This window comes from Carassius gibelio, chromosome B6 (assembly GCF_023724105.1).
Source record: "Carassius gibelio isolate Cgi1373 ecotype wild population from Czech Republic chromosome B6, carGib1.2-hapl.c, whole genome shotgun sequence".
Classification (NCBI taxonomy): domain Eukaryota; kingdom Metazoa; phylum Chordata; class Actinopteri; order Cypriniformes; family Cyprinidae; genus Carassius; species Carassius gibelio.
Window position 1 is genome coordinate 3,750,633 of NC_068401.1, and position 27,296 is coordinate 3,777,928.

Genomic DNA, 27,296 nt, shown 5'->3' on the forward strand with positions numbered 1-27,296 from the left:
TGGTTTTGCAACGTCTAACACCTTGACAGCTGCACATTTCTCTGCACAAAGATAGCAGCGTAGCACGGCAATTCGAGGGAATGTGAAGGGGGTCAAAGACGTATGGCCGGGCCCAAATATCAGCCAGCACAGTGGAAGATAAAAACTCAAATAAAATTATAAAATAACATTTCTGCATTAAAACAAAAATGATATAAAATGTTATATATAATAATAATAAAATATAATAAGTCATACAGTAATAAGCTTATATAAAGAATTAAATGAATTAATAATTAAATAGAATAAACTTACAATACATAAATACATATTATTATTATTTCTAGTTTTATTATTAAAAGTGATGATGATGATGATTCATGTTTATAATGAAATAAAATACAGTTTGAATGAATAGTGCAATGTATTAATAATACATAATTTGATTTATATTAATAATAATTAAATATAACACAAATAACAAATGCATAATAAATATAAATCTAAATAAAATCTAAATAAAAATGTAAATAGAAATTATTTGTAGTTTATTATTAATAATATAATAATGATATAATAATATATAATTATATGATTAATTAAACATTTGTATTAAATTAGAAACATGCCAAAAAGAAGTATTTTCTCTAGTGGCCTCAGACTGTATATCCACACAGAAGAACTCTTCCTGGTGATCCGTGCGTCTGGGTGTGGGTTAAACCACAGGCCATGTTTCCTCCGATCTTCTGAAAACATCCTGACAGACGAACATCTCGGACAGTTGAAATGTGCTGCGTTCACTCAGTTTGCTGGCCAGCGCTGAGGTTTTCACCCCTGGATGAGCATGTTTATGTGTGTGTGTGTGTGTGTGTCCCGAGCTTCACCTGCGCAGTCCGAAGCACTCTTCGTTCCCCCCTCTGTTTGTCTACGGAGGTGGATTATTTTTTTTATGTTTGGAAGGATTGGAATGGTGTGTGTGGGTGTCTAACAGCGTTACCAATAGTCCATGTACTCGACTTGAGGAAATAAACTCTTTCTCCATAGGCCTTAAATACTAATGTATGGTCGAGCTTGAGAAGAAACAGAGTGCAGTGCCAGATTCAACATCCCAGAAACCTAAAATCTGTCATGTGACCTCTGACCTTCCACCAGTGTGACGATATTTAGATGATGTGGCAACTGAATTTGAAATCCATACACCTCATTTGATCTTTCAGTGTTCAATAAAAAGTGCTTTCTGAAAACTACCTGTATATTACTACACAGCTCTCTGGGATACTTGATTCTGATTGGCCGATAGCAGCTTCTTGCTCACATAATATAATTTCAACTTCAAATGTATTTATTTATTTGCTTACTCTATTCATTCATGAATTTATCTTATATATTTATTTCTTGATTTTATTATTTATCTTCATTTATTTGTATCTGTTTTTTATTTCTTGATTTTATTATTTATTTAATAAAATAAATATGCAAAATTACAGACACAATATAATATCAAAATTAATATTATAATTAAATACGCATTATGACACATTATTACATTTATTATCTTTATTATTATTTTAGATCTTCTGGTTATACAGCACATTGTAAAAAGTGAAAAGATGCAATTATATGATCCTTAAAAAATATTTTCCTTCATTGATAATATTTTGCTCTTTTTGACCAGTTTTTACTTTTTCTTTCCTTTTTTAATTTAGAATTTTTTTTTTGAAGGGTGCATTAATAAAACTTATATTTAATATAATTTGCACATCAGCTCTTACAATGTTAAAAATGATTTATATCAAAAACCAAACTGTTTTACAAGAAAGTACTATTCAAGATTTTTTTTTTTTCAAAATTTCAAACCAGTGTGTTACTTTCTGCTTCTTTGTAATTGCGAAATGTATCGATTTCTGAGTGAAAATCGTTTACCTTTTTTAAAGAAGTGAAGTTTGCATATGAAATCATGTTTAATGCATGAAAAATTTGCATACCAGATCTGACCAGGGGCTCATAGATTGAGGACCCTTAGCAGTGCTTTATTCTGGTGACCTAATGCAGAGCTTTTGGTTTTATGTATTCAGTGACTCATGCTTTAAGAAGAAATATTGCAGTGGAATAAATCTGGACAGAATGACATCAGAGTAATTAAGCCCGTTTGCGTTGGAATTCCGTTTCCAATTCCTGCGCTCAGGTTTGCGCGCAACTTAAGCACCTGCAGGTTTGTGTGTGTGTGTGTGTGTGTGTGTGTGTGTGCTGTTTTCACTGGACCGCGTTCAAACTCGGAGAAAGTAAGAGAGAGTGAGCGAGAGAGCGCATTACGCCATCCTTCCCTCTTGGAAAAAGTGGGATTTTAAACAAGTCCCTTACAAGATATCAAGCAGAACCGCTAGATTTCACCGAGAGACACTGCGCTTTTGTACCTACTCCTGGATCTCCACTCCGACAGAGAGCTGGATCACTATGGTTCTGAAGAGAGGGGCTCATGGCAATGATTTGCGCAGAATAATCGATCAGACGTTTCCAAAGCTTCATTTTTACCTCTCCAGACCCGTTCATGGTAGAGCCGTCGGTCATTTCTCCATCACCGAAACTCAGAGGAAGATCAGAGGATGAAAGTTCTGACTAGTCTCCCTCTTTTATTGGGCTTCTGGACTCTGTTATACCTGGACTTCATCCCGCAGGCGCTCTCCATCACCGGAGTGGCCGGTCACAGGGGCACCGGGGCGGCCAAAGCCAATCCACGGTTACCGGTGGCGCGCAACGGCACGACTCTCGTTAAGCCCTCAGACAACGCCAAGATCTCTCGCATCCGCGCTGGTCCACCTCTGATCAAGGCCGAGGGTAACCCGGCTCGCGCTGCGGTCCCTGTGAGTTTGGGGCGCAGGGAGGCCGCGCGCTCTTGGGTACCCAAGGATGCGGCGAGAGTCGCATCCTCTTCCAGAATCCAGCACCAAGTGGGACACAATAAAGGAGTTTCTGCGCAGAAATCCCCTGCGCCGGCTGCGATCAGGGCTGGTCAGAACAGTGCTGGAGTGAGGAAAAGCATCCCACCGTCACCTGCGCATCTGAGAGCGGAGAAGCACAAGGACACCGAGGAACCCAAACACAATTCAGTGACGCCCCATGACTACATGCTGTCCCTGTACTGGTCACTGACCAGCGGGGAGGTCAATACTAGTGTCCTGCACGAGGCTGGGATGGCCAATACCATCACCAGCTTGGTGGATAAAGGACAAGGTATGGTATCCCTGTTTATTCTGCTTTGCATTGGAGAGTTCTTTTATATGCACATTATGGGGATAACCGGGGCAAGTTGTCACACTGATAAGTTGTCAAAAGGGCTGTATCTCAGTAACCAGGAGGTTTTGAATCAAAAGTCTAGAAAAATAGAGTTTCTTCCTTTTTTTCCCCTTGTTGGTTGCAAATATTTATTATTTAAAGTGTAATATTGCATATGATTCTCATGTTTTATTATTATTATTATTTTTATATTTATATTATTTTTTTTGTTTTTGGGTAAATGGATGAACAACAAAATCACAATGGTTTATTTTATGTATTTATATGTAACTAATTTTAATTGTTTTTTTTCTAATTTACCTATTTAAAATGAGCTGAAAAGCCTAGTATTAGCAATGTAATTTCAGGTTTGTAATGTGACTACTTACACCATGTATTGCGACAACATTGTTTTTTGCAGATTTTTGCAGGCCCAATAGCCTGAGAGTGTGAAAAACAAATGATTTATTAAAATAAATATCCCATTGAGTTTATATTACATATATTTTCTCAAATAATAAGCCCATAAAAGTGCAGGTAAGACCAAAAAAACAAAAAAACAAAACAACCTTGCATAGGAAAATGTTATATGGCCTTTCAAATGGCAGGATACTGCTGTCACTGCTTGAAATGTCACGTCAACTGCCCATTTGAAATCTACTGCATTCACGCTAAATTGTCCTATTCTGTTTATACGAAAGAAGTCAGTGGATATACATTTTGAAAACATCTTATTTCTGCTTAGTTTTGCACTACACACTAAATCGACAGAATCGTTTTTTTTAATCTGGGTCTCTGAACCAAACCAACTGTGTCAATATGCATCTGGCATAAGACTTGTGATGGACCTCTGCTTTAAGTAAATAAACTCTTGGGCCGGTTACAAGTAGGTGGCCTCAATATGTTTTTATTTTTTCAAAGTAAATCTGTTTAAAATGGCATTTAAATGGCCCTGCTTTATGTAGCTCCAAGGTTGACTCCTCAGAAGCTTTGAATGGTTTTAGTTTATGCCGTGTGAAATGCCCTTTGCAGATTTATAGTTACCACATCCTCTGTAGACACCGAGAAAAAAAAGCATGCGTTTTTCCATCACCTAAAGGAAAAGTTTCCCTACAAATGATCATTTACTCACATTTGTTGCTTGCTTCAGACCTGTATGACCTCATCTGTGGAGCACAAAATAGTGCTCCATTCATTTTCAATGCATGAAAATAAGCAGCCTTTTGGAGATCATACAGCTCATACTGGTGACAAAATTTCAATTTTTTTTTAATTAACATTTCCTCTAAGTTATAAATATTTCTTTCAGATTAAAAATGGACCGCACATCATGTCTCTGTACATCCATTCATGTAATTTATACCTCCACACACACAAACACACACTCATTCAGCGCTAATCAGTTGCACTCTCTCTGCCCCTCTCCATGCACTTCAGATGGTCTTTTCAGCCTATGTTAGTGAAAGCCATATGTCACGGTGGTAGGCCCACTGGTAAATAGCTGCAGGTTGATAATAATGCTGTGTTTACAGTATGTTGTGATCTCCAGGCCGAGGTCGTCTGGTTTTAATAGTCTTTTGAAAGCAAACTGTTCTTGGATAAAATGAAACCTTTCATTTTTATAATGGACTGCCTTCATATTGCATTGCATTGCATTGGATCCAGGAAGACAGACAGACACACACACATATAAACACACACATAAACACACACACACAAACACACACATACACATGCGCACACACACACACACACACACACACACACACACACACACACAATCACTAAGTTGTGAGCTTTGATTGAGGAAAAATGAGCTGTCATGCTTTTAGAAGAGATCAAAGAGTACAGTGATGGTATCAGATGGAAATACCATGTTACTGAATGATTGCTTTCTTCATGTAATATGGTGTTTACTGCACATGATACCATTGTATTACTATGGTAAATGTCTAAAAAACATAGTATGATCATTATACAATTTGAACTAAAACATGGCATTACTTCAAACAAGAGCACTGTGACCAGAAAAACATTGTGTCCAATTAAAAACACTGTATTACCCTGACACCATGGTAGTACTGTTAGTACCATAGTTTGTATCTAATATCTATGGTATTACTATTACAGATGTCCAAAACTATCCAAAATTACCATAATACCATAAAAAAATTTGATACTACTATGGTTACTGTACATCGAAAACATTGACTTATTATAAAAGTTGTACATAAAAAAGCAAATCATCCTATTTTTTGGGTTGTGCTTTTAACAGAGATTAATCTTAAAATGAAACTATTGAAGCAATTCAAGAGCTGTTTTTATTGACCTTTGACCTTAACTTTTTCAGATGACCGTGGGCCCCTCCTGAGGCGTCAGCGGTACCTCTTCAACATCAGCTCAATGGAGAAGGAGGGTCTGTTAGGCTTAGAGTTGCGCATCCTCCGAAAGAAGCACATGGACTTTCGTAAGGCCACGTTTACTGGGGGCACGACAGCTTTGAGACTGTACACCTGTGCCTCAGGTAAGCACACACCCACCCTGCTGATGACCCAAAAAATCAACCCTCATAGCGTCCCATCCTGGGAAGTGTTTAACATCTGGAAAGATTTCGAGAACTTCAGAAACGCTCCTCAGCTTTGCTTAGAACTGGAAGCAGTCAATCAAGGCCGACCACTTGACTTGCGATTACTCGGCCTGGGTCGGGCAGGAAGGCAAGATCAGGAAAAAGCCTTCCTTGTGGTGTTTGACCGTACGAAAAAGCAAGGGCTCTTTTACAATGAGATCAAAGCCCGTTCAGGTCATGACAACAAGACCATCTACGAGTACCTCGTCACCCAGCGGCGGATGCGTCGGGCACCGCTGCCACGTGTGAAAAAACCACCCAAGAACCCCAAACAGAGGTGCAACCGCAAGCAGTTGCACGTCAACTTCAAGGAAATGGGCTGGGACGACTGGATCATCGCCCCTCTGGAGTACGAGGCCTTCCACTGCGACGGCCTCTGCGACTTTCCCATCCGCTCGCATTTGGAGCCTACCAATCACGCCATCATCCAGACTCTCATGAACTCCATGGATCCCAAATCCACCCCACCGACCTGCTGCGTCCCGACCAGACTCAGCCCCATCAGTATTCTGTACATTGACTCGGCTAATAATGTGGTGTACAAGCAATACGAGGACATGGTGGTGGAGAGCTGTGGTTGCAGGTAGCGAGTTATCCTGAAGACTTTCAAAGAACAACCAGAAGAGATACATACTGGGTCTTCATGACTTCCAGACTTCCTCTGTCAAGAGTTATTTGACCAAAACTTTTCCTCTTTGTCAACTAACCCTTTTTTTTTTTTTTTTTTATAAAAATTTGCTTATACACTTGCATTCAAAATGAAACAGGGTTGTGCACCATTCAGAATGAACTCTTCAATTTGAATCGAGGAAGCAAACAGAATAGCAATTTGTGAATGTGAATGTAAGGAAGAAAGCCCTTGTTTATACATTTTAAAAACATTGTAAAACACAATCCAATGCAAAATCTAAAATACAGGAAAAATACCTGTAAAAGAAAGAAAACAAAAACTAAAAACCCAATATAGAAACTTTCGTCATTTTAATACAGTACATTGTGGCCTAATTTATGGATTTATTTAAACAGTAAAATTAACTGGAAATGAAAATGTTATGTTAAAAAAATTATATTGCAATAACAACAGTCATTTTACGAAAAAAAAATTGTTTTATACTTTTCACAATTATCAAAACCATATTTATATAAAGAAATATGTAACTTGTGACTATAGGTAGATAGATAGATAGATATATGGTGGAAAAACACTTCTTTTCCCAGAATGCATTGCTTGGGATGAATTGCAATTCAGTAAATTCCTCTTCCTGTCATTCAAATGAACTTCCTGTCAGATGTGGCTAAGTTCAGGTCACACTCATGAACTGAAAGAGAGCCGATTCTTCCATTCTGAATTTTGCACAACCCTGTCATGTAGATCATTATTAACATCTGGAGTTCACAACAAGGATTCAGAACAAACAAACACTGTTGCTTTACATTTGTATTTTTTTGTTTACACGGACCTGTGTTGATCTGCCAATAAAACGCCGCAGATTCCCTAGTCAAATGCAGGTGTCTCTTCAAAACTAGCCGATGGCTTTTCTGCTAATACATTTGGCTCAGTTTGCCCCTGCTGGTAGATGTCATAACCACACCATCTGGCTGCTAAAAACATCTGTCTCCATTGACAGCCATTCAGTATATTTTGCTGGAATACATGTAACTGCAAGCAACAAGTAAATATTTAATTCAATTATAGTAGATGTAGATTTATCAGAGATTTAGTCAGTGCAGAATTGTGAATCTTGCTGGTGAAATGACACCACTACTCACCACAGGTTGATGTTTTTGTCCTCATATTATTAGCTGCTCAACAGAAGCACATTTTAAGTATTTCTTTAAGTGATACATCTTGAGTAAATGTCTTGTTATATAAAAAAATGTTTTTTTAATTGATTTAAATGTATTTCAATGCTAAGTAAATAGTTTAAACTTCTTTTTTAACCTTTGTTTTACAAAAGAAACATGTTGCTATTGCTTTTAGTGCTGAAGGAAATTTTGGATGTGTGTTTTGTTGTTGTTGTTTTTATGATCCAGTCAAAGTTACTTCCCAAAGTAACAGCATGTAACGCATATTGTGATGCTAACCATTCTGAAAACATTTTTGTACAAATATATTGAAAGCTATAGCCTATAATTACATTTTAAAAATATGGCATTTAAATTGAGTGAATTTAATTCAACAACTATACCACAGATAGTTTAACTATATGTCTGCACTCTTAATTATTATTTTTTTGTTTTGTTTTGTTTTGTTTTTGTAAATAAATGGAAACTTTAAACCAGGAATTTATGTTAACTGAAGGAAGCAGATATTCATAATAAACAAAAGGTCCCAGAACTAAATAGTTACAAGTGATTTTTCTTTGTAAGCATTTTTGATAGAGAGACAATGCACATCTTAAACAGGTACAATGTTTTCATCATCAAATCATTTGTCTGAAAAAAAAAATTGCAGAGAAATGTGACAAGAAGATAACAAATGTTTGCATGGCACAACTTACACCAAAAACAGTCAATATGTGGCTTTGTTGTTAATGACAGGAAAATACTTTACAACAAATATGAAACTGAATATTCTATGTAATGCGTTGCTGATCACTTAATCAATGGATTCATGGAGTACTACTGCTTAGTCTGGTTTTAGAGAAAACAATTACCAAACATCTAAAGCAAAACTCCAATAATAAAAAAATGAAACATTTTTATTTATAAAAACGTAGACATCTAAAATTATGCATTTGAAAATTGAACATTCATAAATTTTGATAAATGTAGCATTCCATCATTTGCTCATCAATGGATCTTCTGCAGTGAATGGGTGCCATCAGAATAAGAGTCCAAAAAAACGATAAATACATCACAATAATCCACACCACTCCAGTTCATTGACTGAAGTCTTGTGAAGTGAATAGACATTTTTAACTTAAAACCATTGACCTATAAATAATATTGCTTTCTCCAGTGAACAGTCCAATACAGCTCTAAACAAGTTTGTTGGTGGATTTTGAAATGAGAGGACAACAGATGATGGACTTTTAAACTGGAGCAAGTGTCATTATGGATTATGAACTTTCCATAGTATTTTGGCTAAAAACCTTCAAGATGGACACATCTTTTCGCTTCACAAGACATAAAGTTATGGACTCAAGTGGTGTGGATTACAATTATTTTGATGTTTTTATCAGCTGTTTGGACTCTCATTCTGACGGCACCCATTCACTGCAGAGGGCACAATAATCAAGTGATAATGCAAAATTTCTCCAAATCTGTATTTATAAAGTACAGTTTTACAGATAACTCGTCTTGAGGCCTGAGGGTGAGTACAAGCAAATTATTCCTTTAACTGTATTGTACATTTTTATTTCTTAAAGCATGGACTATTTTAATTTTTAACATTAAAACATCTGTTTCAGCAGAAACAAGACTTGTTTCTAGGATTAAGTTTCGGTTGTCACTGTACATGGCCCTGGATTGTGGCAAAGTGTCAAACTAGATTAGATTGTACAGTATCACATAGTCTTAAAGAGACGTGTTGTGTTTCCACATATAAGCAGAACCACCTGCTCACTTGGATTCGAGAGTAGTTTTAACTCATGGAGCTAATTGAATATAACTTTAATTGCCCGTCTATTAGCCTGAGCAGATTTCACAATGATACTTTGGGAAAGTTGACAAAAACACGTCTACATTAACATTGGCCATTGGACACTCACTACTACAGAGTCTTTACACTCACTCACTTTTATAGAGTTCCTGCGGCTTTGAGCGGAGAGTGTGTTTCCTAAACCTTAATCTCTCCCTTTCTCTCCATCTCCATCTTTCAGGCTTAACATTTTTGTTGGCTTGTTATCAGCTCTGGCAAGGAAACCTTGACCAATGTTTAACATTTTTCCAATGCAATCTTATATTTCCTTGACAGATGCCTGTACATTTCTATTATATAGTTTGATACCATGTATTGGAAAACGAATTAAAGATATAAGCAAGCAGTGATCAAGAAAAACAATGTTTTAGAAAGATATATATAAATTTTTTTTAGATGGGGAAAAGGATAAAGTTTAGCAAGGTTATAAAACGTAACACCCAAACACTCCAGTAGAGCCTACGGACTCAACGTTCAGAGTTATATGTAATGCATTTATGTCAAATATTTATACATATAAAATATTTTTTCTCTGTAAATTCAAGACCTGAACCTCTTCCTGGCCTTGACTAGGATGAAATGCTTTTCTTTTAGTTACTATTAGAAACTCTATCTTCCAAAATATCTTTACAGGACCTGAATGAACACATGGAGTTTAGCGGAGCACAAAACTCTGGAATTAAAACGTTTCTGCCTATTTTAAGATTTAGATGACTTTTGTCATCATTTATCACTAACTTAAAGGGATAATGCAGATTATGTTAAAATGTAACCATTTGAAGAACGACCTCTCTGTTAAAAGTGAATATAATGATAGAGCTGTGTATTTGTGCATAAAAAAATGATTTTAGTTTGTTTCTTGAAAAACAAGTACAACCTTATAGCATGTAAATAAGTACTGTTTTTTTAAACTGAGTTTCAGTATTGGATCTCTAAAAGCAACATAGACAACAATGCTACCATCAGATACAATTTATTTTTAATGAATTCCCTTACAGTACATACCGTGTTTTGGAAAACTGTAGCATCAGCAAACCAAGCCAGACGCTTTAATAATACAGCCAATACAATGTCATTTGGTCAGGCCAAAGACCACCTTTGTTCTTCATGCATAACCTTCCCAGCTTGCCTGGACCTCCTGGTTTTGACATTCTGCAGATTTGCCGGTATTATTTCACCCCCAGCTTTGAGATCTGCTGTTGAGAAAACACGGGTGAGCCTGATGGATCAATGGCATGCATACTTTCATGACTTCCGTCACTGGATTTGGCAGCTGCTTCCACGCATCAAGGCATTCCAAAGGAGGCAGATAATTTTATCTGCCTCCTCCTATTTTCTATCACTAAATGATATCAGAACACCATGTAGAGATCTATCACTGCTAGACGAATTAGCAGTGATAGTTTGAGCTTTAGTACTATATCCACATTGCACATCTGCTTGCGGAACAAATTGAGAGACTAATGGGAACTGGAGAGTCGAAGGTCTGTTATAATAGGGATTCGTTTTTTTAAATGCAGTTAAACATATATAATGATGTCTAGCGCAAAGGACTTTTGAAACTTGAAATAATTAACCCAGGGTTATTCTAAACTCTGGGTTAAGATAAGATTATGTTACAGTCTTAAATTATGAACATAACCCATGCTTCACATTTCAGACTGTTCATATTTTATGTGGTTTAACAATTAATACCGGGTACTAATAAATAGAAATTTCACAGAGTACATTCCTAAGTCCTGGGTTAAGGTTCTTACTTGCAGATTTGCAGTGTCAATGTTTTCTTGATTGGATGAAGGCATCGCATGACCTGTTTACGTAATGGCTCCAACATTGCGTATCCCTGTATTATATTTTTTTTTTTTACCAGTGGACTATAATGGTAATAATAATAGCAGTTCTTAACTCCTGTTCACAAGTTTAAAAGACTTCAGAGCTTTTAACATTGTGCTTAACCCTGGGTTATCATCATTCTAAACCTTTTTTTAACCCAGGAAGGAATATTTATTTACAGAGTATTCACATGATTTTTACCTCAGATTAAGAAAACCTGTAAGAGCGCAAACAATATATGTTTGCCAAATCTGCAATGAAATGCCATTACTGCAGCTTTACCTGGGGGTGCTTTGAGAAAACGAAACGAGTGATGAAGACCTCTTAGTTAAGAAATGCTCGCTTGAGGTGGTTTTTGACTTATACGAAAAAGGGTTAATGTTGTGACGCATTTTGTGAATAAATTCCTCCATGCACATGAAAAAAGTCACGTCACATTTTGCTATGGGATGGCATAATCTGACTAACTAGTGGACTGATCCCATTGCACAGCATCTGAGATGTTATATATATTTTTAAATGCCCGAGCAAAGTTTGTGAAATTAATATTTCTATAATTGCCACCCAGAATTGGCTCACACGACTGCATTCCGAAACAGCAGACAGACATCCACCCCCAAAAGCAATGACCACATTGATTGTTTTGTCTGCTCACTTCTGCGGTGCAAGTAATGTATTATATATGAAAATTATTTTATTCTGTGCTCTGTGGTCTGCCTGTATTTTTCTTTGCTTTGACATTGATTTTGTTCTATTCTTTCCAATGTGGCCAACACCTGCAGTACTACATGTACATTTCCAGTTGTCACCGAAACTGGAGCCTCTCAAAACATTGGCAGGCCACCCTGTGGGAATATTTATTTTGTCCTTTACATTGTGTTTTATTGTGTTTATTGTAGTATGCCAGACGCACTCTCTCCGCACACCCGACGGAAATGGGAGCTGAGGAGGCGGAATTTACATTAGAGCTTATAGCTTGTTGAAAGATGAGTATTGCATCCCGTAGCACTGATGTATAGAACATTGTACTGTAGGAGCAGACAAAAATATTTCAGGCCCGGATCTACGTTGTGCACCCACGCTCTTACAGAGGTGGTTTATTTGGTTGATGGAGTGGCAAATCATACAAGTCATGCTTCATGCAATAAAAGTTATTTATTATTGTTCATTCCTACATTTTGCTGGAAGCCTTCTGGGCCCCAAGAATAGAAAGGAAGTGGATTTCCAACAAGAAAACAGGTTCCGCTGGGAATAACATGGCTTAGTATCAGCTGTCAAATGAAACTGAGTGCTGCTTGTATTGGGATTTCTAGAGAATACAGGTATGTTTTGTTATAACTTTTATTGCATTTGGCTAAAGTATGAAACCTAAGCCTGGTGGGTAAACACACAGTTATGCCATTTAAAACAATGCAGCAGCGTTAGGCATCGAACCACCTGACGCTCATGTACACAGTGATGTCATTTCCCATGTAAAATGTGTGCACCCCCTGTAGCATATGAAGTTAAAATACTGATGAGTTTAACGTTATAAAATTCTGCTTTAAAATGCGGCCAGTGAAAGGTTTATTTACCTCAAAATCATCTTTCACACTCATTTATTCCAAACCTGCATGACTGACTTTCTTTCGTGGAAAATAAGAGTTGTCCAGTGCAGTTTAGTTAATATAATGAAAGTATGAGGGATAAGAGCTGCATAACTGAAAAAAAAAGCATCATAAAAGTAGCTCATATGACTAGTGCATTAAATTCTATAGCCTTTTGAAGATATGCTTGTGTCGTATTGTATCTAATTATGTTTTCTGTAAATTCATTTTACTTCCTTATGTTTATATTCAAATTCTGTATCCTGTTTGCTACCACAAAATCAAACAGAATTGGAATTTTAAAGTGATTCTAAATTCAATTCTGAACAGTGCACAACTGCTTATGGTGCTCTTTCTAAAAGCCATCCGTATACACTTTCATTGTACAGAAAAGATTTTTAAAAAATCATACAGACTTGGAACATCATGAGATGAGTAAATGATGGCAGAATATTTTTGTGTTTTTTTTAATCGACTGTAATTTAAGAATATAACAGTAGAGTGAAAAAGAACAGATTCATTTTTCTGAACTATAATGTCAGGATCTCCTATATCTTCTGGAAGCCTTCCAGTCTTAAACTCATAGCTCCAGAATAGAGAAGGAGGGCCAAAACATAGAAGCGCTTCTGTTCGCCAAAATTGATGGATCATAATGACGCCTGTGCACAATTTTGATTTGGCATCAGGCAGAGGTCATTATTCAGGTCTTCAGAAAATGCTCAGGTGTTGAAAAATAATATTTGCAGGATGGTTCAGGGTCTCGGCCTCCACAGACCCTGTCTTTATACCTGCACATCCTTCTCCTGCCTCCTGCCCAGCATCTGTTCAAACAGCCGTAATCAGAGCTTTCGGTAAGCACAGGCTATTCCCACTGAGAAGTTTCCAGTGCTTACACAAACACGTCCTTAAGTCCTCCTGTTATGATTGGCCGTCATATTCCTACCAGTCACACACAGGTATACGTGCACTCGCTCGAGTTTATAAACGGTGACGCACAAGCTCGGAACCGGCGTACACATCAGCGTGCTGTCATCTTAATATCCTAAAACACACAAAAAGAGCTTTCATCAGGGCAGTTCTTCAGACAGACACTTTTAAAACCCACGAGGATCTCAAAAACCAAAATGAGACTTTATAATGTGCTTTGTGACCTCACATCTCTACAAATTGTTGTTCATCAAACAGCCTAGCTCATTTATTAAGTACTAAGATTATTAATATAATATATAAATATTAAATATTACATTATCTGACATTGTAAAAACATTTTATTAATTAGATTATTTTATTTTATTAATGATATACATAAATTAGTTTAAAAAATGGTTTACCATTGTCTTCTATTGAAATCTTACAATTTTGACAAATGGTTTGCTTAAAACGTGTTTTAAACTGACATTAATTTTGACACACGTCTTAAGTCTCCAAAAACAAGTTTTATTCAGTGTCAAATCATCATCTGCATTGAAATAATTCATAAATATTTTTAAATACATTCAATAAAATAATTTAATATTTATATTAATATATATTAAATTGATTTGATATTTAAAATAACTATAGACTTTGTAGTACCTTTAAATGTTTTATTTTACAGCTTTTAGTGAACATTTTATCTATTGTTGTGAATATTACAACTTTCATGTAAGACTGAAACAGCCCTAAACTCTGTAAACTGAAAAAAAGAAATGGCCATCTATGATTTTTTAATGAACCTAGGAAAGATTTTAGGCGACTGGAAGACTATCCAATCAGAAATGTGCTTTGTCTGTAGCTCATTTTGTATTATCAGGATTGCTGCCATCTGATTGGTTGACGTCTTTAGAGGGTGGGGTTCTGGAGAGAGGTCATGTGGAAGATAGGATAGCAGCTCATAGCACCTGTGGGACAGTTGTTTTAATCACATTCTTTGCCATTTCATATTTAATAGCAAAGACTGCATTAGAATTGGTAAGTTTGATTTATTTCCTTGAGCCAGTTAATTGTCCTGTGATTTAAAACTTTGATTCAAAAATATGTTTTCAGTGACCCTCAAAAATGTTCCAAGAAGACTTAGTGGGGTATTTTTCATGTTAAAATGTCATAAAACACACAGTATGTACAGGTAAGTATTGCTGTTTTGTGCATATACAGTGGAAATGATCACATATCATTCATCCTTGTGTGAAAAGCATATCTTGATTTTGCTTTTTCCTCTATTAAATCTTTTTTAAAGCCATTTCAGAGCGAAAACATAAATATCAAGAATGTGAATATTGTAATTAGACTAAAAAACAAACAAACAAACATTTGTTTTAGTTCAGTCACCCAGCCTGACTCATCCCAGACTCTATACCCCGAGCCAAGCGTGTTCAGCGTCAGAGCTTCCCGTTCTTGACGTCTCTGGATATTTCTGCACTCTCCTGCTTTCTTTTAGGCTGTATCAGAAACAGGTGGCACTCGTAGAGCCGCTCCGCCGCTCTCTGATGAATGAGTTGAGTGAGGGATCTTGTTAAGTGTGTTTTTATCGGCTTCATCTGAACTCGGCCTTGAACTGCTGCTTCCTGGGGGAACAAGTCATTTAAGAACTGACTTTTGTTCATCATGGTTTTGTGCAACGTGGCTTCAACTAACATGCTGACAATTTCTGCATCTGGCACTGAATGTTAACTTCACTCATGGTGGAGCGGGGCCCCAAACTGAGCGCACACACACACACACACACACACAAATACAAATACAAGAATCCGCTGACATTTTCACCTATTACCCGTCATTTAGAAAACTCTGTGCTCTCTCACTCGCTCTGCAAGGTGCTAGGCAAACACACCGGCTCTGAAAAATGAAAATATCAGCACTCTCCAAAGCAATTTCCTTCAGCACCTCCTTGCTCTGAGTGGAGACATGCTTCACGTTTAGATCTTTTATTGTTGTTCTCTCATGTTGGACAGAAAAATCACAAATGAGATCTCAATTGCTTTTACTTAAAGGGATAGTTGAGTGAAAATTCAATCATTATTTACTCACTCTCATGTTGTTCCAAACCTTGTTCCAAACCTGTATGACTTTCTTTCTTCTGTGGAAAGAAGAGAGAAATTTAAAGAATCTGCTGCTCACTCTTTTCAATGCAGTTACAACAAACGAGGACTAGAGGTTTCATGCTGCAAAAAGAACGCAAAATTACAATAAAAACATCATGAAAGCAGCGTTTCTGCAGGTCTTAAAAGGTTTTAATTCACCATTCCACAAAAGTATAAGGCCTTTAAAGTCATGGTATCAAATATTGCTTGTATAGCAAAAAAAATTTGTATCTTCCATAGTATCTTTGTCATGTTTTCCAGTACCAATATATAACATTCATAAATTAAGATTTACTTTAGATGGAAAATGCAGTTATGAAGTCTTTAAACATGATAAAGTTTTTAAATTTAAATGTATTTTGTTGAACTTGACAGAAAACAAGAATTTTTATTTTGCTTCTCATTCTGCGTTCCCCGTTGACATGATCTCTCCAGTGGCTTTTGACATCCATAAAAAAAAAAAAAAAAAAAAACATCATGGAAGTCAATGGCTATCGTCACCAACATTTTTCAAAATATCTTCTTTTGTGTTCACCATAGGAAAGATACTCCTATAGGTTTGTAATGAGTTGAGGGTAAGTAAATTATGACATTATTGTAATTTTAGGGTGAAAAATCACTAGAAATTAACTTAAAGTTTGGTCTCTTTTTGGCCTCTGTTCTTACACAAAGTTGTATGTCTTTGATTTGTATGATTTTGAATATAGTGCTATAGGACTATTTTGGGTGACCATACATCATATTTTTCCCATTCAGATATATCCTAGCTGGGATTTGTAAATTTTGATTTGGGTGAACTATCCCTTTAAGTCTCTTGAGATCTAAGATCAGCCTCAGAGCGGTATGGTAATGTTCTTTTAGACTCTTCAGAATTTGATTCGTCTGTGAACTCTTTTTGCTCCTTCTAAACTGAAATGTGAAACATTTGTCTGTCCTTTATCGATAAAAGTTTATGAATAAATATTGTTTATTAAAACACCATGTTCTAGCAAATGGTTATACGTCTAGAGTAGAAAAGTATTCATTATATCTGCGGGGATCACAACCACATGTCTGGTGGAAGAAAATCCTGTTTGCAGTTTAAAATACTTGGTTTACGTGTGTTGTAGAGTGAATAACAGTCTCAAGCTGTTGAGGGTCTAACATGTGGACTTCAGTGTTCAGCAGGAGTGGAGGATCAGTGTAGTTCTCTGAAGAAAATTGCATCATTTATCTTTCCTTCTTCTGCCTATATTAAAAAGGATAGTAAAGATAATAAATAGTAGAAAAATTAATAAGGATGATATAAAATGAGGCAGGCTGGATTCAAATCTGCAGCCCAAAACTACATGTCATCACCACGAACAAAAGGACAGTTTTATTGAACACTTTTATTCAGCAAGGACGCATTAAATTGATCAAAAGTGACAGTAAAGACATTTATAATGTTAAAAATTATCATAAAAAAAAAAAAAAAAGCTGTAGTTTTGAGCAGCACGTGGAGCAGCATTAGAATGATTTCTGAAGTATCATTAATGACTGGAGTCATGATGCTGAAAATTCAGCTTGCATCACAGAAATAAATTACATTTTAAAATATATTCAAATAGAAAACTGTTATTTTACATTGTAATAATATTTCACAATTTTACAGTTTTTGGTTAAATAAATGCAGCCTGGTGATAAAAAAAATAAAAAAAACACAAGTACAGACCCCACACTTTTGAAAGTCTTCATCAAAATTCCTTAGAACAAAAAATATAAGAGTATAGAAGTATATAAAGAGTATAGAAGAGTATATGAACAGCAAAAATAATTTTTATAATTGTTTGCAAATTTGTTCATATACTCAAGACATGTAAGATTCCTGATGTAAGAAAAAATCAGGACATTTCAGTAAAGCCTAAATATGCTCTTATTTCCCTCTAGAAGACCAACCTGAGATATTATAGCAATTTTAACAGATATTTTTCATTCCCATGTGGATGCTATAACTGTTGCACCTCAGCGACAAATGGTTTTGTTTTAAGATCAGGTCATTTAGGAATCCTGAACTGTGTCACGCACTATCAAAGGCGAGCGTGAGCGTCCTCAGCAAACATCACAGCAGAGACTTCCTCTTATTAGCTGACTCAAGTTTGCATTGATCTCACAAGCGAAATGACTCAAACCTGATACCTGAACACATCTTGCCTCTTGCGCTGGTCATCCGTCACCACATGCGCAACACATAAACACTTTTTCTATGCAATCACGCAAACACACAGCATGGTAACCATTCCCAAGATGCTCTGATCCGAGCAAACAAACAACAGTCATGTATTCCTGGAGGAGATACAAGAAGAATGAATCAGAGGATAGTGTGCATGCTTAAAGCTGGGCCATACGTTTACAAATATGGCTTTAGAGTAATAGTTTGATCTTTCTGACTTCATATTTAAGGAAATTACATAATTTTTTAACCTCTGGGTTTAAAGAGTGTTTCACTATGTTTACATTTATATTGACCTCACTAAGCCCAACGGAAAAACTTTTATACATAAATAAAGATGGCTAAGAACTGACTTTTAACCTTGTAACAACCCTGTTGAAAACCCCCTACTCAATTCAGCCTTAGCTGGTCTCCCACCATGTTCAGTTTAGTTTTATATGGTTTGGGGTACTTTACTGCAAATAGGCTGCAACATTTTGAATGTAGGCTACTATAACAATGTTAATGCAAAATAATATGTTTTGGAATAAAAATGTCATGGACTTTTTTTGACAGAATTTAAAAAACAACAACAACAACAACCAATTTTCATTTAAAATTTGTATTTTATCACGAGTTCAATTGAGGGAAATAATAGTTTCATGCAGTTCTGTGTTTATGTTATCCCAAAAGTTCCCAAGGATGTGTAAATCAAAATAAATCCTATTTTAAAGGGGTCATAAGATGGCCATTTTCCACAAGTTGACATTATTCTGTAGAGTGCTAATGAGAAGTCTGCAACATAGTTTGGTAAAAAACACTTTTTTTTTACTGTCAAAAACCGTTTTATAGCATTTTCCTTTAAATGTTAATGAGCTTTGCAGACCCCGCCCCTCTCTTCCGAGCCGCTCTCTGAGAGAGCTGTGTTTAATTTAGCTGCATTCATTGTGAAACTTGCTAATTAGCACATTATTAGGAAACGTTTTGCAAAGATTCATTCAAAAAGACCTTATACTCACTTTTTCTGTAGTTGAAGCTGGTTAACGAATGATTTGCACGAAGATATACACATTAAGGTCAGAGATCGGGGAGTGCATTCCCTCCAGAAACAAGTGTAATACCCCGCATCTTCAGCAGCTCAGATGTCAGGAGTAAATGTCGACTACTATGTTCATTATTACATCCAACAACAAAATACCTCAATTGCTTAGGAGTCATTCTTGTCTACATCTGCTCCGGCAGTGCAACAATGGCGGACTGATGACAGTCACTCGGGGCGGGTCTAAGGTAAGACGCCAGTCCAGTCTGTGCTCAAACGCTTCTGTCAATCAAACTATTGTGGTAAGGGGTCTGTCTGTGTGACGTCACAAAGACAGACATTTAAAATCAGCTCGATTTGAGAAAGGAGTACAGAAAAACACACTGCCAATAAACATTTCAGTTCAAACTACTTGTACAAATGCATGTAGCATCTGACGACCCCTTAAAGCCCAATAGAAGTACTTGTATGATAGTTGTGCTCATCCCACAGACACACCTGAGGTTTATTTACAATCTGCATCGAGTTTTATGCAAAAAAATAGATGAAGCAATAGTTTAGAATACAGGTTTCCTGTTTAACAAGCAACACTTGCTGCTAGACATCTGCCCATAAAGTAAATTCCTGCAAATCCTTGTCTTGTGTAATCATTTACTTCATTGGAAAAATTTCGAACCCACAACAGTTTTGTCGAAAACTACATAAAGCTGTATTACACAAATGAGTAAAACTGGAAGAGTGATTCAAAACGAATTCCGGAACATGACGTTAACATTGAAGTTCTGAAAAATTCTTTACATTGTTGCAACAAGACAAAATGTCTTTCCCACATTATGCAAATTCAGAGTCTAGAACGTTTGTCTTTAGATCAGTTTCATTTTGACTTTAAGCTCTCATGTTGGTCAGCCATCCTTTTGTATAAAACCACAAAAAAAACAAAAAAAAAAACAAGAGCGACAAAACAGCAGGTTCGATCACAACCAGAGAACAGTATCTCTCCATTGGCTCTGCACTCTTCACCAGCTCTAATTTGCTTATGTATATGAACTGTGTTATGAAGTTTGATATATCGTTTGCATAGTTGGCCAAGTATCAATCCTTGTCAACCCAATACAGTGGAAGCGGTCCTGGTGCAACACCGTTTTCTTTTCTCCAGACTCCTTGAGTCCAGATCTCTCAGTCCGCTGTCTCCCACAAAGAGATCCACTGGCCAATAGCCAATTACTCCATCCTGGACTTCTCAGCTTCACCAATAGAAACCAGATGGAGACTCGTACAACAACGCTGTGAGAAAGTGAGAAAGAAAAGGAGAGGTGAGACAAGTGTTCTGAAGCCATATGATAGCTGTGTGTGAGGAACAGACTGAAATTTAAGTCAGTATTTGCTGTAAACGTGCCCTCTGGGGTTGCTCTCTAATCATATTTATGCTTGTACGTATTTAAACATGACACCTCAAGACATGCTACCCCAGGTTTGACATTTCCATATGCACTAAGAAACCGAGAAAAGTTTAAATCAAGGCAAAATGATGCCTTAACATTTTTGAGTCCCCTCAAGCATTTTTTTCCTGATTTTGAATTTCGACTTGGTCAGACAGTAAATTAATTTGATGTAGTACATTTTCAGTTAGAAACATTTTGCATTAAATGTTTATCTGCTATTTTTGTATTTTATTCACAGTTCTAAATGAATGGACTCTGCAATCTTTAACAAAAACATAATTCAAAAGTTAGAGGTCGGTGTATACATATATATATATATATATATATATATATATATATATATATATATATATATATATATATATATATATATATATATATATATTTATTTTTTTATTTTTTTTACTGATAAAATTACAAAGCAAAAAAAAAAAAAAAAAAAAGAATTCATAATTTTATTCAGCATTAAATTGACCAAAAGTGACTGTAAAGACATTGCTAATGTAAAAAAAAAAAAGGTTATTTCAAATAACTGTTTTCAAAACATTGATAATCAGAAAAGTTTCTCGAGCAGCAAATCAGCATATTGGAATGATTTCTGACATTGAATATTTAATGATGCTAAAATTCAGCTTTGAATATAAGTGTATAATGTTTTACAATATTACAGTATTAACTGTATTTTTGATTGAATAAATGCAGCCTTGTTGAGCATCAGCTTCTTTCAGAAACCTTAAAAATCTTACCAAACCCAGACTTTTGAATGTTAGTGTATATGATATAATAAGTCACTCTGGACCACAAAACCAGTCATAAAGGTCAATTTATTATTTTTGGGGATTTACATATAATCTGAAAGCTGAATAAATAACCTTGATGTTTATAAAAATTTATAAAAATTGATGTTTGTTTTGTTAGGATCTGACAATATTTGGCAGAGATACAACTATTTTAAAATCTGCAATCTGAGGGTGCACAAAAATCTAAATAATGAGGAAATTACCTTTAAAGTTGTCCAAATTAAGTCTTTAGCCATGCATATTACTTATCAAAAATTAAGTTTTGATACATTTATGGTACTGGTTTTGTGGTCCAGGGTCACATATATGACAAAATCAGCATGAACTGCATCAGAAAATAGCAATAATCCTAAATAAATGAATTTGTTCTGCAATGCATGCTGGGAGCAAATACACCCATAACAAATGAAAAATATGCTGTAATATGAAATTGCATGAAATGTATACAAAAATTAATTAATATGAAACTGTGCTTGGCTGGTTGCAACAATATTTGAGGGAATACTTTTTTGTAGATGCTCATGTCTTAACTACATGTCTGCAATAACTACAACATGTGTTTTTTTACACATTAAATTTGCCCTTTTCTCACATAAAACTATTAATGCAAAGTCTTATTCACTAACCAAACATACAGTACAACCTGGTACCATCTATATTTAAATAAATGTATTTTCTAACATACCACTTAAGTAAATTGGATTTATTATAGATTTATTCATAAAATTAAGAACTATGGCTGCTGCAGTTTTTTGAATAACAATGCAAACAGCATGCAATGAAACACTAGCATGCACAGTTTATTCAGTGCATTTCTCTCTTGGAATACAGTCTTTGTATGGTGCTTTTCATGTCTCTTTTGAAGCTTGACAGCCCTTGTTCTGTATGCATGAGAGGTGTAAAGGAGGGAAGGAGAGAATTATAGAGGGATATGAGAGAAATGTGTGCGTATGTGCGTGTTGAAGTAAAACCTGGAGTGTCAAAGCAGCATAATTGATGTCTTTGTTTAGTTGGCTTGGTTTCAGTGACTATATGAATCCTTGCAGTGTAACGGGGCTGAGAGAGAGAGAGGCAGTAAGCAGGGGGTTGATGGAGTAGTAGGCTGAAAGAAAGGGGCCCTTTCACATACCCGCTGACCGCTAAGTAGTAAAGGGAGAACAGAGTCGTGGTGCTGACTGAGAACACCTGAAACACACAACACTGACCAGAGATCAGTGCTATGAACTCGCCGTAACCCCCACAAGCCTTTCTGTCTCACTCTCTCCTTTTACAAGCCGACAAGTGTCCATTTTTGCTCAACTCAACAATCTCTTTTCCAAACACTTCATCAGTCTAATCAAGCTGGACTTTTGACTACCAGCTATCAAGGTGTACAGGTTTTTATTAGCCTGCTGGGAAACATGTTAACCTCTAAGTAAGAACTAGGGCCAGGCTTATAACAGTCTGAAAAAAGAATCTAAATAGTGGAGCTAGGGAACTGAGAGAAGTGTTGAACAGAAATACATTTCATTCAAATCTGTAAAGTATCAACACAATATGATGGATTTAAAGAATAGTTAATCCAAAAATAAAAAAAACTGCTGAAACCCTTGAAAACCCTGAAAACCCTGAGTTTTTTCTTTATCGGAGTAGATTTGTAGAAATTTAGCATCAGGTCACACCAGTGGATATTCTGCAGTGAATGGGTGCATCAGACTCTCATTCTGATGGCACCCAGAGGATCCTTTGGTGAGTAAGTGATGTAATGCTTTGTCTAATTAAAATATCACCAAGCATTATCATCTTTGGTTCTCATGCGAACACAATGCAGTGAGTGAACACTGGATTTTAACTCGTTTTGAGTCATTATGGACTACTTTTATTGGTGCTTTATATCCTTTTTGGAGTTTGATATGTCATAGTCACTGCACATTTTCATCCTCTTGAAAAGAATAGCATGATTTTTTTTTTAAAAAGGAGACACGTGGAATTATAAGATTTTCGTAAGAACTCTTTCTCAAACTTACCTAGTAAAAAAAAAAGTTCCCTTCCAACTGAGTTCCATCAGTCATGGAATTAGAAACATTGGCTTTCTCTGTCTGCAAAAGAGAGAGACAGAAAAAAAAAAAACCTTGAGTTTTTCATTTTTCCTTCCAAAAAGCAGTTCCAGCTGTACTCTATTTAGCTCTTGGCTAATCAGGTTTAAGCTAATTATGAACTTAGATCAAATTCTATAAACAAACACGGCGTTCAAATCACTTACTTACAACGTCCCGTCGTGGCTTATAGGTTGAAAGAGCGGCTACGTCCACCTGCCCCCCACCCAAATACAAACCATAAAATCTGAGTTTCCTTCCTTCCTTGCTCGCTTTAAAATCAAGTGACTGTTTCAGCAAGAGCTCGTTCAGATGTAATGATGGCGGAAATGAAAAGCAAGAACATTTCTTTGTATGTTTGTTAGCATATAGCTGGGTCTGATCATATTATCGGCGTTTGTGAGGATGAAGGTGATGATAAAGATGAAGATAAGCTAACACACACCGTGTGTTCTCTGTCTTCCTGTAATCCGCTGCAGACTTTGCAACAGACATCCTGCAAAATACAGAGGAATGTGGAGCTGAAACAGTAAAATAAACTTTGCCTTGTCCTTTAGAGTCATTTATATAGCTCAGTTAAGAAGCACTGTATTGGGATTGCCAGTAAAGTTCGAAATTACTTACAGCTCTTGGCATGGATTTAGACATCCTGCTATGTTACAATTATCATCTTTCTTAACAATTGCCAATATGCTAAACAATATGCAAGCTAAAACCAAAATGCATGACTTTGAAAATCGCCAGGCCTTTGCACACCTGCACATCTCTGATGCACGACTCTTGGCGCCTGCTTCTGAAACTTTGGTTATTACTCAACCACTGTAAATGCCAATAGCCAAAAGGAAGTAATGGAATGTTTCTTAAACAGCATAGAGAAAGCCATCACTCTCAATACGGGCATAAAACCCAACACAAGCCGTCATACATGATTTTGTGATGGTCTGAGAGGAAGCCTTTGAATTTTAATCTAATTCTGCTGTCAAACACAATTTACAACACGGCAGACAATGAAAGGTAAACGAAGCGGGGTTCTTGCAAAAGATCGCGTAATTAATTCAAGACGTTGCATTTTTCGAGAGATAAACAACTTGTCAAGACGGCAGCTGATGTGAATTTCTGTTAAATCACAATGCGCTCAGAATTTGGAAAAGGAAAATAAACGACAAATTAAAACAAAGAAACAAGGCTGGCTAACTGCGTAACCTTCAAAACTATTAAAAGGCAATATAGCACACTTAAGCAATACACAATATAATCATTAGTGCCCATGCTTATGCCAAAGTTAAGAGTTTTTGTTTAAATCACTAAATTCGATCCATAACTCATCCTGCACCATTTGTGCTATTAGCTAAGATTGTGCAATTTATTGAGGAAAGTTGTACTGTTTCTTTTCTCAGATTAACAATTTGTTCCTTGTAGGCAATAAAAGATGGGGAAAATCCAATCAAAACACCCTAGAAACCATCGAGCAACACCTTAGCACTTGTCTTTAAAACACTAGCATTGGTGGTATGTTCTGCATTGGCAAGCTCTCATTGTGAGTAGCTAAATTTGTCAGAAAATGTTAAAATATTTATTCTCTAATGTGCAAATTAATTTCTACTGTACACTTAAAATGTTCATAAAACAAAGATTGCTGAATAAGATTATGTTTTACAAGAAAGTAATATGTTAGTCTTTCTACTTTTATGTTTAGTTCACAGTTACTTGTTGCTTCTTTGGCATTTCTGAGTAAAATCTTGTTTCAACCTGCACTGTAATTATTATTTAAAATATTAAATTAAAAATTAATTGGAGTTTATTTTATGAATAAATTCCACCTTATTTCAGTCTTTTTATTTAAAAATATAACATTTTAATCACATTTTAATTTACTAGCAATTCTTTTTTTAAGCCAAACTTCAATAAAATCATCTAAATTGATAATGATTAAAGTCCAAATTTATCATAGAACCATTGTCACCAATGGAGCTGTGATCAGCTTAATCTTACCATGCTTTTGGGAAACACAGCCCTGGTTGGTTACCTTGAAAAAGCCGGTTACTTTTAGAGTATAATGACAAGAAATTGGTTCGACCAATGTGTCTGAAGTAAAACTGTACATAGAATGGAAGACAAGGGGAATGTTTGAGGAAACCTGTCATTAACTTTGCAATTCTATAAGTGATGTAAAGTTACACACTGAACCTTTAAGTTGATGAACTGAGACGACTCCGTTCTGAAGTGAATGACTGACATATGATGCTTATGTTTGTTTGTGTACAACATGCAATCAGATATCACTAGGTTTGTGTGTAAGCACAAGCACATTTACACACACAACTCAACATGAACGACTCGCCCCACAATCGGCCTTCACACCCAAACCTTCAGACAGCCTCCGTCCAAACCTGGCACTTCTCGCCAAAGTGAAAACGAAACACTATAAAACAACATTTAGCTCTGTCATGATGTCATCGTCCCTCTACTCATTTTAACTTATCAGTTCTACATTTAATGACTCATCAGAGCCTGAAAGCGCTTACCTCGGGCCAATAAATTCATGCAGTAGGGTTTAGCTGTTTTGATTGCTTTGCTCTTTCCTTTTCAGTTTGCAGGGCACCATGCTGCAAACACCAACCGCTTCAGACTCCAGGGAGGGTCACGCACCTCTGAACGCATCTGACCGGAAACTTTATAACAGTTGTGACCTTGGAATCAACCTTATCGTGAAAGAATTAACGAAAATAAAATATCACAAACCTGTTCCCTCACATGGCATAGCCATATATTACAGTTTGTGATGAACACACCTTAGTGAGTCCAATCGGAGAGAGAATATGTTTTTGCAATTTTAACAATCTTAGATCATACAAACATAAGTTTTATAAAGGATTAAATATTATTAGTGGTATAATGTTATTAGGCAAGCATCACTATTATTGATCTGAACAGTGCGGAATGTCTTAATAAAAATTATATAAATTAAGTTATATAATTTTTCAGTGTGTCTGTTGATAAAAAAGAGCAGAACATAGTGGTGAAAATATTATTTTTAATCATATATATAATGTGCATATGTATATATATTTTTATCATATCATATTAACTTATAAGGGCCTTTTAATATTTTGTTAGATAACAGAGGGCCTTCAAGTCAAAAAGTTAGAGAACCACTGTTAAATGTAAAGATGAAAGATACCTCAAACCTTTACTTTTCTAAGTGATCAGATTTATTATTTTACATCTTCATATTTTCATGCACATTTAAAAAAAAATGCTGCATGAAAACACAAAAATGTGAAGAAAATGTTCAAAATGTTCATAGAAAACGAAAATACTAATTTTAGATGGATACATTTTTTATTCAGTAAGTAGACGTACATAATTTAGAGTATTAGAGGTGTGCTTTTACTTTTCCAACCATCCACACTTTCCATGCATATGATTTTATGTACATTTTGAGAAAATTTTAAATACATTTCTAGATGCAAAAAAGTATTAAAACTGTACATAAATTGTTCAGTAGTTTGTGCAAAGGACATTGAACAGAGGTCGGTCCAGTTTGTTGAACAGAGGTTTGCTTTTACTTTCCCAGTCATCCGCAATGTTTTTATGCAAATTTGGAGAAAAATGCTGCATGAAAACACCAAAAGATTCAATGATGCACATTAAAAAAGTGACTTTGTAAGTCATTTGACTGAATAATTCACTCAGAACCATTGAATTAATATCGCTGCACGGTTTACTTTTTCAAATTGTAAGCCAAAGTCACCACCTAGCAACCATAAT

At 35.8% G+C, this 27,296-nt stretch overlaps 1 protein-coding gene across 1 annotated transcript; it reads left to right on the forward strand.

The window, feature by feature from the left end:
* The first annotated feature begins 2,377 nt into the window (after positions 1-2,377).
* Positions 2,378-8,208, forward strand: LOC127960054 (growth/differentiation factor 5-like). The gene is made up of 2 exons (XM_052559596.1): positions 2,378-3,210; positions 5,603-8,208. Exons 1-2 carry the CDS (start codon positions 2,583-2,585, stop codon positions 6,463-6,465), a joined length of 1,491 nt encoding a protein of 496 aa, XP_052415556.1. The 5' UTR covers positions 2,378-2,582; the 3' UTR covers positions 6,466-8,208.
* The last annotated feature ends 19,088 nt before the right edge of the window (positions 8,209-27,296 follow it).